We start from the raw sequence: 18,878 nt of genomic DNA on the forward strand, positions 1-18,878 counted from the left end.
CATATACAATGAGCGAGAGTTCTTTCAGTTATGAATTTAAATTAAAGTGTACACAGTCAAACAGAATCAAATTAAAATGCAGTGATGTTGCAGTAATTTAAACAGATATTAGCACCTTAGGCAGCAGAACTCACACTGGTAAAACCAACAGCAAAAAAAGGGAAAGAAATGCCAATTCTGGGGGAAGAAATATTCTCTCATCCAGTGGAGAAGCACAGCATTTGATTTCCATAAATATAAATACAAAGAATGCACAAAGCAGATGTCTCATCGGTAAGAGGCCCATACATGTGTCCACGCCCGCATGCAAATAAACAGATGCACAAGTGCAAGCACAAACCGATACATGTGCTGTACGTTGTATGTAAGAAACCAGAAAAAATCCTTGTTTAACCAGACTTTAAACAAGATGTTGGAATTACAGCCAGAATGCAAAATGAAATGCTTTAAAATGAATTTGAAACAACAGCAACTACAAGCTCGAACTGGGCCAGACTCATTTCTAATGTTGGCCTTAATGAGTCCATCAAAGACTCTCTTTAGGATACAGGCCAAATTCACACGTACACACACACTGACTGAGGATTGCTGCTCCTTCGTTATACAACCCACAGTTTGCGTGAAGTGTTCGGTAAGAGCATTGAATGTGAAAAGACAATTGTGTTTTCTGCCTTCCTTGCGAGATGGTTGACGATGAGTCCTGCGTCCCCGCGACCTCTACAGATACTGTCAGTCAGACTTAGAGCTCTCTGACACTTTCTTCCCGCGAGCTAACACTGACTCACAGCATCATAATCTGTCCACCCATCCATCGACCCAGCGCCCATGCAACACAGCAAGATCACCCCTCCCAAAAAAAAAAACACTTACTCAGAAGGTTTTATTAATTAGGAGAATTTCTCCCGTTAGCAATAGCCCTCTCGTCCTCAACACTCCACTCCCATGTTTCTGCTTGTGTGCCTGCCTCATCACATTTTAGACTTGGGCAGATGAGATCGCTGGGAGCCTGGAGAGGTGGGAAGGCGATGGGCGGGGAAGGTGGTAGGAGGGTGGACATGGCAGGGAGAAAAGTACAGGATGCTTTCAGTCGAGGCTCTTTCACGGCACGTGGTGTTGGCAGATGCTGCCAAGAATATGAGGGTGGAGGTCAGCAGGATCTGGACCGTAACTGTTCCCTCACAACAAGACCACTCTAAATAAATCCCCCTGCACTTGCCATCATCTCTCCCCTTGTCCTTGTGAGCGTTTGTTTTCCCTCTCCCTCTAAATCCCAGTGTGTACACAGACGCCTTGGGGCAAAGTCTTAACCTTAAGCACACTGTGGAGAACCAAGAAGAACAGCATGACTAACGCTGCACGCAATAACAGATACACAAAAACGCTCAGGCTCAGAAACATTGAAGGATGTGTGACGACTAACCTAGAGATTCTCTCTCTCACTCACACACACACACACACACACACACACACACACACACACACACACACACACACACACACACACACACACACACACACACACACACACACACACACACACAAAATAGTTTTCATTCTCATCACAGCAAATTCCTGTGTCACCTTCTGGCACCTAAATGCAATTAAAATTTGTATGTGGAAGGGCAGCCATGTGAAAGTCTTCCTCACATAATTGACATTAATTAGAAATGGCTTGTACACACCAGTCTCACACATACAGTACATGGAGGCAAACAGGTGGAATGTCATATTAGATAGCTTCAAAGTTTAAGCTAATGATTTGGATTTCATTATTAGAACGAAAGCAGCCTCAGAGTATGTGACAGACTTCCTCCTTAAAGGCGTTCAATTACAGAAGCGTTCGGGGGTAAACAAAGCACAGACAGAGAAAGAATAAGGGAAGGAACTAAAAGAGGAGGAAAAAAAAAAAGAGCTTGAATTATTTACACATTCTCACCTTTCATCTCCTTCTCTCACTACTGCCGGTTAACTGTTCCAATCTCTATCCTTCTCTAAATATCCCTTGACACTTGTCTCTCTTTGTCTCCACACTCTTCTTCTTCCTGTGCCCTTGTTTCCTTCCATCCTTCGACACAGCTTTGTAAGTGACAAGAAGTTTAAGTGGCTGTGCCTGGCTTTTCTACACCTTCTCACTCTACCACAATCTCAGCCCTCGCCATATCCCTCCTGGTAATGTTATGCCCTGAGGCTTCCTCCACCTCCAGCACGTAATTAGAATTTCTTACGAGAAATGACATTGATGCAGGAGCTACCCATATGTGGCTTCTAATTAAATATGAGGAATGATGGAGACAACTGGAAAATAAAGCTAATAAAATAGATGGGAAGTTTATGCAAGGCACCCACAGCTATTAGCTCTACTTTTAGTTAAAACAAGGATAATTCTTTGCGATGACACTTCTTTAAATGGCAAACAGTTAAATTTGATACTTCTACATATGCTACTCCAATCATGTATGGCACTTATTCATTGCAGCTGATGTGTTCACATTGCTATCCCCTTCCAAAGGCTGCAGCAAGAGATTCATGATACTAATCCACGACGTCATAGCAAAGTAAAACCGAGAGCTGCTGTGTTTACCATGAATGGAAGACTGACTGTGGGTTTGTGTTTGTCTAAATGCTTACATTGAAATGAGACGAGGAAGCAGTCAGTCTTATAAATCACTAAACCCGTGTCTGTTCACAGAATATTATCTGTGATAGTTTGAATAAGAGGCTTTCAGGATGATCTCTGTATGGCTGAAAAAACAAACCAACTAAAAAGCCCCCAAACGCAAATTAACATTTATGTTTACTGATGTTCAGCAGCAGGAGTTTTAAGCACACCTGATGTCAGTTTTCTACTTTGTGGTCAAACCAACTATTCCAAATATACTGTATGTCTGCTTGTGTGTGGAAGGCATATCACCAGAAGCACTTATCTTATCGGCATCAAACCTGGCGTGTGTATTGTTAAGAGCTGAAGGAAGGGCAGTGTTGAGTTTGGTTTGATTTGAGATTTCTAGATTTATGGTATTCATCATTAGATTAAGTAAGTAAGTAAGTGAAAGAGGTCAAGATGATTTACTCTTAAAGTCAAAGACCATCAACGTGAAGAAGCTGATGTGGTGCGACTGTGAAATGTTGCTTCGAACCAGTGAAGCTAAACGTTTGATTGTGAGGGACTGACACCAAAACCCAGTGTTCACCAACATCACAGGAAGATTTTCTGTCTGATTACTGTGGCTATGCTGATATTATGTCATCTGTGTGGGGTTTCTCTCCTTCCTCTTTAAACAGCAGCCAGCTGCCTGAGTGACAGAGGGATTTACTGACTCACACCTAAATCTGTTTCCAGCCAAATTTTTTGTAGAGTCGCCTCAATGATCCAACTAAAACTGCAACAGAAATAAAAAAGGTTTCTTTTTTGTTCTTACACACCTTGTGGTTTTATTGATCTACTGTAGATCTCACTTCTCTGTGACTCAAATACGAAAGACTGAGTCAATGTAAAACTCAAACATCAAACCCTGAGTTACATGGAGCAATAAAAGAGCCAATGAAACTGAAACACTAAACATATATGTAATAAATTCTGTGAAATGAAGACATACAAACTTACATTATGTATTCACCGCTTGCTATTTCCACCACTTACTTGATCTTCAATTGGTAAATGATAAATGAGCTGCTTTATATATCGTTTTTAGTCTAATGGACCACTCAACACGCTTTAAAATACCGTCATATTCATTCAACAATGGTACTTAAGGGGCAATTTGGGCTTCAGCATCTAAGGACTAGAGGAGTTGGGAAGCAAACTACTGAGTGACATAAGAGTGGATGCTCGTTCTACCACCTGGGAAAACAATCACTCAGATTCTCTCTCTGACCTTTAATTTTAATAACTAATTGTGTCCAGCCGTGACAGTAATTATGTTTCTGTCTGCCCTGATTTCAAGATTTTTGCATTTTAGATGAATTCCCTGCTGCGTGTGCAGTTTGTATGTCGGCCTTTGTGCACTGTACCTTCTCTCCATGTCCCATGTTTTCGTTCTTCACATCACTCAGTGTTTTCCAGTTTATCTTTGTTCCGCTACTCGCTGACCTTGTGTTGGTCAGGGATTGGCTTTTGAGAGCGAAGCCCCCCTGGTCGTACCTGCACATGAAAACACACACAGCAAACATTCAAATAAAGTTATGCGCAAACACGCCTGAGCATCAAAACACACTTACAGACTCATACATGTGAAATATGACATACATTATGTCAGGTGTAGGGAGACAGAGCGAAAGAAGCAACTAAAAGTGGTTGATAATCATAAAGAAAACCACAAACAGAGCATACCTAGCAGATATAATGATCCCTTAATACTGAGGTTATTATATTACAGAGGGTGCACTCTTTATATTAGTCATATATATTCCATCTTTATTTTGAAAATGGCGTTGTAAGTATGTTTGTTTATATGAACATGTTGTATTACCACACTTTGATTTGTCCTCTGAAGGAGAAACTGAGTTGTATTACACATGACACTGTATTTGTCTATTGCTATCTAAAGAAACCATCTTCAGCCATGACTGAATTTCCCCCTTAATCTCTGACTGAACTGATTCACAGCCACTGCATCTGTACTCTGCCATCTCTTTTATCTGACATACTGACTGCTGTCGAAATGCATTCATACATCAATCAGCCTTTAATCTTTAAATATATTTCAGGCCATATACACTGGGGGAAAGAAGAGAGGAACAAAACTCATCTGTGCTCTTGTCTACCCACTTCATCTATTCATTTATCTACCTTTTTAAACATGCCCTTTAAAATCTTAATGCATCGGAGTGACTCCTGCTCTTTATTTTAGATGAGCAGAACAATCTAACCAAGGCATCATCCAAATTCATCCCTTTCTTTCAATTAACAGCGAGCCCGGTCAAAACAATCCCACAACGCACCACATTGCTACAGGAACTCGAGTCAGACAGACACTCCTCGTGAAGATCTCACTGTTAAAAGGAGTTTCCCCATGAAAAACAGTCATTGTCATTCATTAACTGCTTTTCCTCAAAGGTAGATTATGGCACAAGGAAAGGCATCAAGAGACAAGCAAAAAATGTCAGACAATGTTGTAAAAGGACCAATTAGCTAAATTTATGAAGCAGACATTAACGAGTGAAAGATTGAACACAACAATGCCCTCAGGTACCATGATGCACGCTCCTTTATTTACTGTAACACACTGAAGCTGTGAGGATGTTTTTTGATTGAATTCTACAAGAATAGATTTCCGTGTAACTCTAAGGTAATCACATGCACACTGAAGCCTAATACATACACACAGGTAATAAAAAGAAAAAAGGCCCATTCTTTTCAGCAGTGGCCAGACTTGGGAACAGCCCTAATGAGCGTATGAGTCATAATTCAAAACCCTCCACAGGAACTGGAATCCAGTTTGATGTGGCTCGTTGTGTGCACCGTCTCTCTGCGCACATACTGAACCAGTTCAGAGCTAGAATCCAGAAATATCCGCGTTCTGCTTTTCTTTTATTCCCAACCTCCAATCCTTTCTATTTCCTGTCTAGAGTCCCACTGGGACTGATGAGGCACACGCCACCAGGTTCTTGACACGTGATCATCTGGGCTTGTGAGTGTGTGTGTGTGTGTTTAGTGTTTATTATTAGAGTGATATCTTAATGTTTACACACATGTCTTGTGATGAGTGTCCATGGACTCTGTACATGCCAGCATGACAACACTGTATAGACCTTTCTATATGTGTTTTGAATGTGTGCGTGTTTGTGTGTGAGCACTGCACACCACTGACTCACCAGGCCCTCAGTCTAAAAGCCTCTGGTATGTCTGGGTTGACCATGACAGTTGAGCTGAACAAAGCGGAGAGAGATATGCCTCCAAAATCAGACAAGCGAGCCCCTTTGATAGCGACCACAGGCTGCTCTCTGCCGTCAAACTTCTCTGCCTGGAGAAAGAAAGAAAAAAAACTGCATCAATGAAGGTAATTGAGGAGAGACAGTCTGAACACAACAGACAGCAAAAGCAGTTGTGTTCTTGTTTCTTGTATGTTGAGTCTATGTCTACGGCTTGGAAAGCAATATGCAGTGTAGTTTGCTTTGATAATTGCACAATCTACAAGTTAATTTGAAAGTCATTTTTGGATTTTAGCAAAGAGGAGGGATTAGCTCTTGCAGATTGAATGAGCTTAGAGAAGAATAGCACCATTTCATGCACATTCGAGAGTTATTTAGCCCTTCGTCTCAAATCAGGGACTACGGTCCAAAACACTCCTGAAGGTCAAAGGAATGATTTGACCAATTCAAATTTTCCGGCCCAGGAAACGCAATCAAACTGCTCTGCATGCAAGAGCACACACACTGTTGTGCTATGTGCACTGACACGGATACATACACGCATGGACACCTTTATAAACACACGATTAATTACAGTCTGCTCAACATGTTTTTACATTAAAAATCCATCCCTGGATGCAGAGGGAGAGCAGGGAGACAGATAGAAGGATTATAGTCGTTACCTCCTCTCCCCACAGTGTGACTGTCACCACTGTGCCTGTTGCGTCTATTAGGCTGAGGGCCCTCTTGGAGACTTCTCTGCTGGTTTTCGTGGTGATCCGGGATACATCTTCCACACTCTTACAGACACCGATAACATCTGAAGACAGAGACAAATATTAGGAGGTATTTGTCCATAACGCTCCATCTATAGAAATCCCTTACACATATGATTAAAATATGATTTCAGATAAAAAATTAGAAAACAGTGTGTTGTGTGAACAGAGGCTATATATAGTATCAAGAGTAAAAACGCCTCTTTGATATTTTCGATGTGAATTATTATCCCAACGTGAGGAGTAAAGATCTAACCCGACAGAGAATTGACACCCCTTTGATATTGCCAAGTTACTGCAGACTGACATAAATGTCATAGCAGGCTGGCTAACACCCAGGCCCATATTCCAGATCACAACAAACAAACTCATTCCTCATTCATGTTTCCTGTCAGGCTCAAGGCCTAAACACTTCATTCAGGATTACTGCACTGAGGAGCAGTCACTGCTAAGGTGGACCACCATGACTAATAATCAGAACGAGGAAATTCAATTTCTAAAGCACATTTTTGTATAAATAGAATGGCACTAAGTAGAGCCCATACCTCCGCCAAGGCCAGACGCTCTCCTTAAATTCAATCATGTCGCACCACACTGCCTGCACTCATAAATATCAGTCCCTTAAGAATGCCTGATTTCCCCCCCTGAAGATCCATAAATAATTTGCTGGGAAGTCTGTGAAAAATTTCAAGAAATATATTTTCAGATCCGCAAATTCGTCCCGATCCACACAAAAAATTTGTTGAGTACAAACATGATTTTTTCATAGTTCACATGAAAACTATGAAGGTTTCAGTCTTCATCCTAGCTTCAGAAACTCCACAGGCTTTCAAATGGCTTAACAATGAAGACAATTGTGTGATTAATTTTCTGTCCATCCTCTCATGCCATCAGGACTAGTGCCCATGCATTGGATAAGATGACGGGACAGAATTATAATATAGACTTTTGAAACCAGTCATGCTGTGAACTCCATCCTCCCGTCTGCTAACCTTTTTTTAAACTTGCTCACTCTAGTCCTCCCTTGCTCTCTGTCTACACTCTCCCGGCTCTCCTTAATTCCATTATGATTGAAACGATGTCACCCACCTCTGAACTCTATTATCACCACAGGAACAGGCTGACAGTTCTCATTACCATGTTATAATCCCCTATTTAACAAAGGAGCAGAAAGGAAGTGAGTGGAGAGAGTGTGAACAGAGAGACAACAGATGATGCCCGGGACATGTAATGCTGCCCCTCTGCGACCAACAGAAACACACTCCTCCAGGTAAACCGCTCAGTGCATCCCTTAACTGTGTAATGCTCTGCTGTGCTGCCCTGTATTTCTCTAAGCTAATGTAATCATATAATATTACTGCTCAAATATTAACCCACAATGCTCAAACCTCAGTAGATTCCACCATTGAGTTCTCTATGTCCAGCACTTAAAGGAATCAATAGCCCTCCATATGGTGCTACCCAGCAGTTGCTGCATGTTTTTCATGACCGTATGCAGTGAAGTAAAAAAAACTATTCAACTATGCAATACACCAATCCCATCTGGATGTGTGATCACAGGTACAAGAGACCACATGGACCTGTGCTGATAGGTCTAGTGAGAAAGGCAACTTCAAACCCATGTAAAATCAGTAGAGCAATAATTTGAACCCAAACAAGATTTGGTTGGAAACGTCCCTTTTAAGCCGAGCTTCGTGCTCCGCTTTCACTCTACTTTAGCACATGTTCATCTTGCTTTGAAAACCTGTTATCTGTTGGGTACAGACTGAAATTAGTTTGAATACCAAGTATCAGAAACTTTCAAGTTCCAATTATGTTTATTCACATAGTTCTCAGTTTAAATTAAAAAGAACGGGTCCACTGATTTGAACTAAATCTTACAGTTATAATTGTGTTGTTGAAGAACCAGGGGCTTTTGTAGAAATAGCATGTTTGCATTTCTCAGAAGTAAATTATCTAAACTCTGTATCAAAACGTCACTAGTAAAGAAAACTATTAAATTATACTCATCCCTATTCATAAGTAAAACAAAGACAAAACTGATTAAAGCGAGTCGAAAAAGTTCACACTACTGGCGCTGTGACAAAAATCTCCTACACAGACCATTTTCTAAGACCAAGAGCAGTTTCTAAAAATACTAACGATTCCAAAATAAAAGAAATTAACATCCTAATTGCCACAGCTACAGAGACACCACTATCCTACATGTGCATCATAGCATTTATGACGTTGAGCACATTGTTGAATCACCACGTTCAACCCCAATCTACACATGGACCATCCCAATTTACCTGTCGCAGAGATAACACTTACCTGTCAGGCACAGAGGGCAGACACCCCAACTAAAACAGTGGAATGAGCATCATCCTCTCTTTATCTCTCCCCCTTACTGTCTGCCTGAATTAACCTTCTGATGACCCAGTCATAATGTATTCTTCCATGAAATCTGGTTCACAACTGACAGATGTGAGTCTGTCTATTAACTTCATTCGACTGAACGGAGAGATGGTTCAGCTGATAACCCACATGTTCAAATCTGTTTATAAAGATGGATGACGCCAAAAAGTCTCGATCACCACCTGGTGGCCGGCTGCGGTATAGGTAATGGGCAAAACTAAAAATAGTACACGTCAAATAAGTATTCATCAAATTTGGTTTCTGTCATTTTAGGTAGTTCTTATTGATGCTTTTAATTAGTATTTTGATATAATAGAACAAAACAAGGTCAAATGTCATACACAAATTTATGTCTGGATGTTGTGAGGAAGTGGAAACGTAGCATCCATCTTTATTTACAGTCTATGATTAAAATACTGGCAACAACTTGCATGACAATAGCAGCCCAATTTTTGGTTACTCAGAGTGATTCATTCTGAAGCGGCACATACCAGTGATTTAAAAGAATCTGTGGCATTCACTAGTTTTTGTTATGAGAACAAACAAAATTAAGTTATAATGCCTAATGCCTGTAAATCAATTCAAACTAAATTATTGCAAAATCCTCAGGATGATCACATTATTATCATCATCATGGTTTGAGAAGATTTCCATATGCTGATTTTATTGGCATCTAAAATTAAACAAACATATACAGTTCAGCAGGTTGTTGGAAAATTGTATCAACCCAACATTTGCCTGAGGGTCTTTGTGCAGGTAGCTGTCAAGAAAAGTCTTCAGCTGCACCTGACAATGTAAGATCTCTATATTAGACTTTAGGCTGTCTCATCTAACAGCTACATGATTGTCACATCTCCTTGATTGCCTCTCACATTAGTCATGGACCACTTTGCAGAAGAAAGACATCTTTGAGCAGCTATGTCATGTCAGAACAGTCACTCATATTTTTGTGCCATTGTTGTGCTGCTCAATGACGTCAATGACTTTCCTTATTGTTTCACGTCCCCTTCCTCTAAACCAACACGGCAGAACTTGTTTTTTGTCTCTGACAGCAGGACCTCAAGCTCTATGGCACAAGGGAAACATTTTTGTGAATTAAAGCTTCCCACACAGAGCACAGCAGGTTGCTCTTGAGTTTATTGCAATTTTAGGGGCATTTATATGTGACTGAACACATTTCATGGACAAACATCCTCACTTAAGAGGACTTATGTGTTATGGAAAGATCTTTCTTTACATTGACATCCGTCCAAGTAAATTGAGCTGCAAAAGATTGACGGTCCTCATCATCTTAACCTGACAGTTCTAATGTGCCACACTAGGTTTTACAATTACTGAATCTCTCATCAACACTCTGTTTCAGTCCTTAATCACAAGGTTTGGAGATGCAGAGACTCATATAACATTTGCACAGAGTGCTGATTGGCTTGACACACCTCTCAATCAGATGGTTGAAAATGTTTTTTGAGATTTGATTGTGATTTGTGATCGAATATTTAGCTCCTCAGATTGAGTCCCGAATGACTTTAGACTGCACCTACTCACTCACTGTTTAGTTTCTCTTTTATTGGTGTATGAAATGTAGAAATTAGGTCTCACAGATATGAACTTGTCTTACCAATGATGGCGTCTTTGTCTCTGTTTTCCAGCTCTGCAATGGGCACAAAGTCACAGTGCAGTGTGGGGACTCCCTGGCTGTCATCGCACAACACAATGGACGATTGGGCATGAAGTGTTATTTCATACTGATTCTTCACTTTGGTGTACTGCTTGTTGGCCACCTTCAGTGTAGCCTTGGAGATGTAGTATACCTGTAGGGAACAGATGAATGAGGTGCCATCAAAATGGTTATTCCCGTAAGTCCGGAGCAACTATGACTGATCCAATTGGGCGACCACTTTATTGATCCTGCCAAGGAAATGGTTATAACAATAAAACTTCTGTTCCACCAGAACCTCTTAATAAGAATGAAAAAACCTTCAAGTCCATTTAAGATGTGGTGTCGTATCAGCCCCATCACTTCTCTAATTCACCAGAAACTGTGAGTAAGTGTGCTAAACAGAACAATTTAAACTCGATCGGCAGGGCTCACTTCTTCATTTACTCTTCCAGATCACCGTCCATTATCATTCTCTCTCTCTCTCTGCCTCTGAATTTGTTTCTCTCTCCTTCACTTCTTTCTGATTTACCACACACAAAGATAGGAGCATGAAACTAATGTGATAAGCATTCAGCCCAGTCAGAGCCAGTCACACCAACTTGCTATTCCGTCAATAGTCAGACCACGAAGGGAAGACTGATTCATCCCTTTATTTATCTTTGAGGGGCAGGGGGCACAAATTGGATCTGGGGCTGTGTTGGGAGTCACAGCCAGTTGCTGATACCTGAATCAGTGCGACTAACAAAATGATGGCCGGGGTTAATTGAGTCATTAAGCTCTGTGGGACAGACTGAATTGAGCATGGGCTTTAGCATGTGTCCTACCTGGCTGCAATTGCACAGATATAGGGGAACATGCAAAGGGCATGTTCTGAGGGCATGTCACTGAAACTGGTGACAACTGACAACTGTAATCTGCTCTCTCACTGTGGCATTATGTATCTAAACACCTCATCTTACATTCAACTTTATCTTTTGTCAGTCAATGTTGTTCTTCCACCAAGTGCTTTGGCTACAAGTTCAAGTTCATACCTATTAACTCTTATAAGCCGTTTTCTAATCTAAGATAGATACAATATCTACATGTTGTGAGAGATATTGATCATTCCCCTTGTGGTGTGATGATACCCAAACTGTAACCAACACAAAGAAGCCTCTGGAAGTCCAAGTTGTTTTCCATTGGACAGGAAATGTGAGTATTGTGTAAAGAGAGATAACAACCTAAACTTATCCTTTCATATCTTAGAGGATATGTTTATTTAAAAGATATAATCTCTCCATATAAAGAGGTTCACACATGCACATCCTCCAGAGAAAATACAGATGCAGAGTCCAGTGCATTGAGAGACAAACTTTATATACATACTCCACAGAGAGCTCAGCCTGCCAGACTGGCCGCCACAAGATAACCAGATGTTTTAACAACACCCAAACAATAAAATATTATCCACCCAACTGCTCAATATGTCTCAAACACATATATTTCAGTAAAATATGACTTAATAAATCCCTTCCATAAAATCCTCTTCTACTTGCCTATAGCACAGTGATTGGACAGAAGTCCAGCAGGCATGGGGGATTTTGTAGAAGCGGTTTATTAGACACTACTTTACAAATGATACACTTGTTTGCAGCACTATGTGGATACAAAATAGATGCCTGTGACTGAGGCATAGTCTGCAAGTGTTCTGTGAATTTATTGTAACCTAAAGATATTGTCTTGGTTTTGTCTAAATGAGTCTCGAGTAAATGACTAAGGCAGCTTTGTTCATGAGTTCCTTTTGAAATAATGCTAGTAGACTTGCAGCTTCCACCCATCGTGGGTAAAGTTCTACATGCAAACATTATGTTTTTTTTTAGGTTTCCAAGAGACTCTTATTGCCTAATGTGTGGATGGATATGTGGGAGTGGAACATGCTCACCTTGCCTTGCTCCACTAAAGAGAAAAACTTGTCCACTTCCTTGTTGAATGCTGTGACCCTGATTTCTCCCTGTCGACCAGCACATTTCCATAAAGACATTTTGTGGGATGAATAAAAAGAAAAACAGCCATTTGTGATGTACATTGACATGCAATAAAGAGATATTTAGGCCTCACTACTCTACTCACACTCTCATCCACTATTTCAAAGGTGAAGAGCTGGCCCTCTCCTTTAGAGTTACTCCAGGTGCGGATATTGGACTTGTTGGTAACTCGGGCTCTGATAGTCCATCTAGGAATACACAGGGTAGACATCAGTAATACTAAATCAGAACTTAACAGTTGATAAATCATTTTCTCAATCATTTTAAAATAAAAAAATTTACCTTGATATGAATTAATTTGCTGATAGAGAAAACTTCTCTATCAGCTTTACAGCTATGTGCTATTTGAAAAAGTTGAATCTTCTATTTTCATCCACAGTTTTCTGTTGTGTAAAGACCAATAAATATACAGCATGTACTTGTTAATAAATACATTTTAAAGGTTCTCTTTGACCAACACAGTTATGTGCAAGTTAACTAGAGGATGTGGTCTAAAGGTCAGCACAAACAGAGAAGACTGCTGCAGAGACACTTTGAAAATCTTTTTTTGTTAATGAGCATCCCAACTCTGCTGACATCAGTCACCAATGTGTAACACAACAACGCAAGAGAACAATTCCCGAGGAAATTGGACGAGAGTCTTTTTAAAGTTCCTTGAAAGAAAAAAAAAAAAAGGAAACCATCCAGCAACTTTCTTTTCAAAGAGTGAACTAGGTGTTGTACATCTTCCAACTCTAGGATGCATTTAAAATGTGCCTCTCCTTCCGTTTTTAACAACAGCCAGCCAAGCTCTGCAGTTTATGCAGCAGTGAGCTTTTTGACTGCGTTGATAATTGTGCAGTGGAGGATATTCATACCATAACTTTGCCTGCAATTAAATCCCCTATCATGAGAGCAGCTGCTGGCCCAGAGTGAACCCCATTCCCTGCTCAGTATGGATAAGACTGCTCCAACAAGGTTTATGGCAGCCAAAAGCCAATTATAGTCTTCTCTAGATGCTGTTACTTAATACCAGCAAAAAGGAATGAGAAAGCCATGCAAATGGCCATAAAGGACCACGTGCACATACAAATCATCACCATATAATCTACTGTATGTATGTAGCACTTGTGACACACAAACACACACCAGCTCTTTTCATTTAACACAACCGCACACAGAAGAACCATCGCTGCTGAAGTCATCCATTTTAACTCACCGTAGGTACTCCCCAACATCAAAGTTAGAGCAGTCATCAGTTTATTACAACACCTGCAGGCGCAGTTATCTTTACAGCGTGCAATTTCAAACAAAGCCACGTTATCAGAGCCCAAACATAGACGGAGAGTTGACAGGGTAACTTTACTCCAATCTGGAAAACTACATTTTGCCATTTCTGTGCTTTTGTCTTTTTGTGGTCCAACTTTAAGGTCAGAGGAAGAGACATAAGCCTAATGAAATGATAAGAAGCAAGACTGCAGTAACATTTAACCCTGGAGGAGGTGAGGAAATTGTGAGAGGGAAAGATGTGGGTAAAAAAAACAAGAGGTTGGTCAAACCCCCACTGGATCAAATAACAGAAAAGCTCAGCAGCAAATCAGAAAGACCCAGCGGTACCTGCCATTTAGGTGTCAGTTTCTGAGGCAAGATCGGTCATTCCATTTCATTTCTATGCAAATGGAATAATCAGCGCGCACGATATGTATTAAAAAAATGAATGCTCGCACATACGCATATACACACATGCCCCAAAGTGGCACTAAGAAATGGCCGCAAACAGATGTGAAAGCCCAGCATGATAGTAAATAGTCAGGTTAATGAATGAGCACAAGGGGAAACGCAAGCAAAGTGAAATATCATGAATAACGTGTACACAAAAGAGTTTGTTTGGAGTTAGAGAGGAAATGGACTTTATAACTATCCACTGCAGAAATAAATTTGTTGTGTTTGAATTATCTTAGAAATACCACAGATGTGAAAGAAGTCACAAAAACAAAAACACACACACACACATACACACTTACCTGCTTAGGTAGGGGTGGAGGGTTTCAATAGGCATAACTTTTGTTGAAGAACCTGGAGAAGAGTCGGTAGCCTTCATGGGCGAAAACTTCATGGGTGACGTCTTCATGGGCGAAAACTTCATGGGTGACATCATCATGGGTGAAGCCTTCATGGGTGACATCATGGGTGAGGCCTTCATGGGTGAAGCCTTCATGGGTGACATCATCATGGGTGAAGACTTCATGGGTGAGGCCTTCATGGGTGAAGCCTTCATGGGTGACATCATCATGGGTGAAGCCTTCATGGGTGACATCATCATGGGTGAGGCCTTCATGGGTGATGCCTTCATGGGTGACGTCCCCACAAAACCTCTTCCATCGCCTCTGGGAGGAGAATACGCTGTTTGGAAACAAAGTTAAATACTTACAGGTGAATTCCAAAGATGACAATTTAATTGTGCCTAAAGATTAGTAAATACATGTATTAGTTGACAGAGATCTTTATTTTGTCAAGCAAAAATACAAAATAATATTCTCCAAAGTGAGAAGTTTCTAATTTTAGTTTTAAATCTTTTTTTGTGAATATCTTTGGGTTTTGGAGTATTTGTTTAAGTTTTTGTGTGATCAAGTAAAACACACACTGTGGGCTTATGGATATTGTGAAGGAGAGAACATTTGTGTCTTCATGAGATATATATTAGTCCTATTGTGAGATAGTACCTCAGAGCACATGTCAAAGTGAAGAAAAACTATATCTGACATTGACAAATGTACTGGCTGTAACTGATATGTAACTGGCCGAGCATCAACCCGTTTGCCGTGAGGCAGCACAAACTTAATTAAACCCCCTGATGAACATATTTCATCAGTTCTGAAATATAACTGGTCGTTCTGTTATCTGATCGTGTGAGCTGCTGCCAAAATCATAAAATACCTGAGAAAGTAAAACTCCCCCTACAGACCTCTCTGCAGAGTGACTCAACTCTCTGTCAACCTGTTAACATAAACATATTTAAATGTGTTTTTCCTCTCGTGTAAGACTTTAAATTCATAATAGCTGTACTTATAAATAACATTTTAGGGATTAGTTGTCAGAGTATCAGTCTTGTGGCCAATAACACACCAGGTACAGTCTTCACCACAATCATCCTCCATGACCGTTTGGTATTTAGTTTGAGTCCGAGAAGAAAAAGTTTGTGGTGTGTTGCAATTGTTTTAAAAAGAAACATGATTATTTTCTTTTTAAAACAGGCAGTACAATATATAGGAGCAATAAATAGCTCCCCTCTCAACCACTTTGTTTCTTCATTTGCAACACAAGTTTCCTGGCAGTTTCTGTTTGAAAAACTAAATGCAACACTATGAGTGTTTGAAAATTAGCTCAGGTCTCTTTCTGTCACTCTACTTTCAAGTACCGCCCTTCAGACACTGTGTCCCTTGCTGAATTATATTTTGATTTGATTTCTGTCATGGTTGGGTTTGCACTAACTCCACTAATACCTAAAACAAAACTCATGTACAAACAAATCAACAAAACCTTTAAAAGTTTAGAATAACGTCCATTTGTTTCTAAAAGAACAACTCTGTTTTTTTTTTTCTTCTTTTTACAAATGGCAATGCTGGAAAACTTGAACAGTTTGTCCAGCCCACAGAATCCCTAGGTTTTATCTCACCTCCCACAATGAAGTAGCATCAGCCTCATCAGTAGTGGTTCAGACGAGACAGTTAGCTGTTACCAGAATATTTTTATGTAAGGCCTAATACCCGCCACACTGAACTACAGCGTTTGGGGAAAACTTTTGCTCTTTGCGATAAAAGATGTAATTCCACAGAGACCCTCCCCTGATTTAAGCTCATATGCTGGTGAACAGGAAATTCACCTCTATGATATCCTCCTTTGTGGGTGTGTTCTTCTGTATGTGTGTGTTGCACAAATTCCTTGGGGAAAATCACAGGTTGAACAGCTATTTCCAGGCGCGGGGTAATTAACATCAATATTCATGCACACGCTTTCAGGATGGAGAGTAAGAAGGAAGGAGCTGGTCGCGAAAGAAGAGGAGAGATAATAGGTGGCGGGGATAGATGGAGGGGGAACAGAGCAAAGTGAGGGGCACAGAGCTTTATCAAGGATCTTCATTTTTTGAGATTAAGATCAGAACAGGCTCTTTGTGTGTACGCCAATAACGTATTCAACAGTCCCTGTTTGTAAAGTCTGCTCGGTGGTGAGGACACTGTAGGAAGAGACACAAAGAAAATATACAGAGAATAAAGCAATGAATAGAGAAAGTGAATAAGACACAGCGTGTGAGTGTTTGTGTGTTCTGGAGAGACAGAGGAGAAGAGAAAGAGTTGTGAATACAAAGGAAACCTGCAGAGAATGGTTACTGATGAATAATGAATATTTTTTTAACCGCACTTCAGCGAGTGCAGATCTCTTTGGAATTTAAATATCATCTGCGAAGCAGTTTGACGGTAGTCTATTTTAAGTGATGGCTCCTGATGAATATTTAAATGGTAACAGAACCATCGCTGGCATGATGTCATGACCTCTGACTCGACACCTACTGCTTAAAGACTGTTTTTTTGTCTGTGATTTCAGAATATTGATATTGTGACTTGAATATTGATGTTTTTTTAGATGGTGGGAGTTAAATGTCACTTGTGGCTGACAAGCACAAAAACTATCAAATGCTAACACCTAAAGATAAAGGTTCTCTGATCACGTCCTCCCACTCAGACAATGTCAGAGGTCGCTATAAGACCGCTATAAGGTGCTTTTTGTTCTAACTATGCCTCCTACCGTCCTGCAGCCCTTGACCGGGAAAATGATCAAGGTCCGTCGTTCCAGTCCTGATGTACATATAGGAGAAAGGAAGCTAGGAGGAAGGAATCACAAGTCCGTCCGTCAGTTCAGTGATTGGTTTGTCGATCCGAAGAGAAAGTGCAAGTGAAAGTTTTTATTGAAATAAAACAGCACCGGGGACGGCTCTACTGTGTTTCATGTCTTTAGAGAGAATACAAATTATGAAATGTTTAATCTGAAGTCTTTGACTGATGTTTTCTTCTTTCTTCTTGTTTTGTTCTTCTTCTACTTTTTTCTGCTTCACGTGGCTCTTAACTAATTCAGAGAAAATGCTTGTCCAGCTGATCAGGAAGTTATTATTAGTCCTATAAAATCAAGCTTGAGCCTGAATCGTATGCACCGGACGGCTGAGGCTTAGGAGGGCGTCCACTAACCACAAGGTTGGGGGTTCGATCCCTGCATGTTTAAGTGTCCTTGGGCAAGACACCAAAATAAGATTTTTGACTGTGTCATCTCTAAATGATGAGGTTGTAATGAATGTGTATGTGAATAAGATTTGCAGTTTGAAAAGCTCTGAGTTGAGAAAAGTGCAATATAAATGCAGACCTACTGTATCCTCTCACATTTGAGCTCTCGAGAAACCTACTGACAGGAGCTGAGACACGAGGATGAGACATGAGTAAAGGAGGCTCGAGCCCAGATCCTCCAATAAAACAGCAATTTCTAATCACTGCTTCACCCAAAGCTCATTGGAAATGTGTAGTATTAAGCAATTCTGTGAATGCACACAATTGTAACTTCTTCCTGAAAATGCAATTTACAAAAATATTGGAAAGTAATTAGACACTTAGCTGAATTGCACAAGAGAAAACACTGAGAAATGTTATGCATAAGGTTTAGTTTTGGCTCTACAGCAGCATGCAGGACCATTTCATCAACAGAACAATTAGACAGAGCAGCAGGTCTCCTGTATTTGGCGGGATCTCTGAGGTAACAAGGATCAGAGGATATAATAAGGATAGAGTCTGATGAACAACTTAATGCAGAGCCTCATCTTTGCCGAGTCAAATTAGTCGACTCTTTTCCCTCTCCCACCGTCTGTGCTTAGCTACATGGGGATTCGGTCCACAACACAATATTCATGAAACCATGAACTCGAGGAGCCACCAGCCCACACAAGCTCCCCCAGTCACAACACACACATACGGACACACACCTACGCATGCACAAACACACAATATATACCAAGTGCTCATTATCCACCCACATGCCTACATCCTCCATGGAGGAGGACTATTGGGTACATTTCTGCCACACAACAAAATCAATGTTGATGCTATGAGCAGTCACTGGTATAAACCAACTGAGTGAAACAAAGGCTAAGCT

At 40.5% G+C, this 18,878-nt stretch overlaps 1 protein-coding gene across 3 annotated transcripts in view; it reads right to left on the minus strand.

Annotated features, from left to right (window-relative positions):
- The window catches only part of LOC109635662 (replication protein A 70 kDa DNA-binding subunit-like), a 30,724-nt gene that overhangs the window by 8,650 nt on the left and 3,196 nt on the right, over positions 1–18,878 (minus strand). For all 3 annotated transcript variants that reach the window (XM_020096995.2, XM_020096996.2, XM_069539921.1), the window contains exons 7-13: positions 14,711–15,089; positions 12,793–12,895; positions 12,605–12,673; positions 10,642–10,834; positions 6,534–6,670; positions 5,815–5,963; positions 4,012–4,141 (exon numbers count right to left, since the gene is read on the minus strand). In XM_020096995.2, coding sequence (XP_019952554.2) covers positions 4,012–4,141; positions 5,815–5,963; positions 6,534–6,670; positions 10,642–10,834; positions 12,605–12,673; positions 12,793–12,895; positions 14,711–15,089 — 1,160 coding nt within the window. The remainder of the gene's footprint in view (positions 1–4,011; positions 4,142–5,814; positions 5,964–6,533; positions 6,671–10,641; positions 10,835–12,604; positions 12,674–12,792; positions 12,896–14,710; positions 15,090–18,878) is intronic.

Source organism: Paralichthys olivaceus, chromosome 15 (assembly GCF_024713975.1).
Source record: "Paralichthys olivaceus isolate ysfri-2021 chromosome 15, ASM2471397v2, whole genome shotgun sequence".
In the NCBI taxonomy this organism is placed as follows: Eukaryota; Metazoa; Chordata; class Actinopteri; order Pleuronectiformes; family Paralichthyidae; genus Paralichthys; species Paralichthys olivaceus.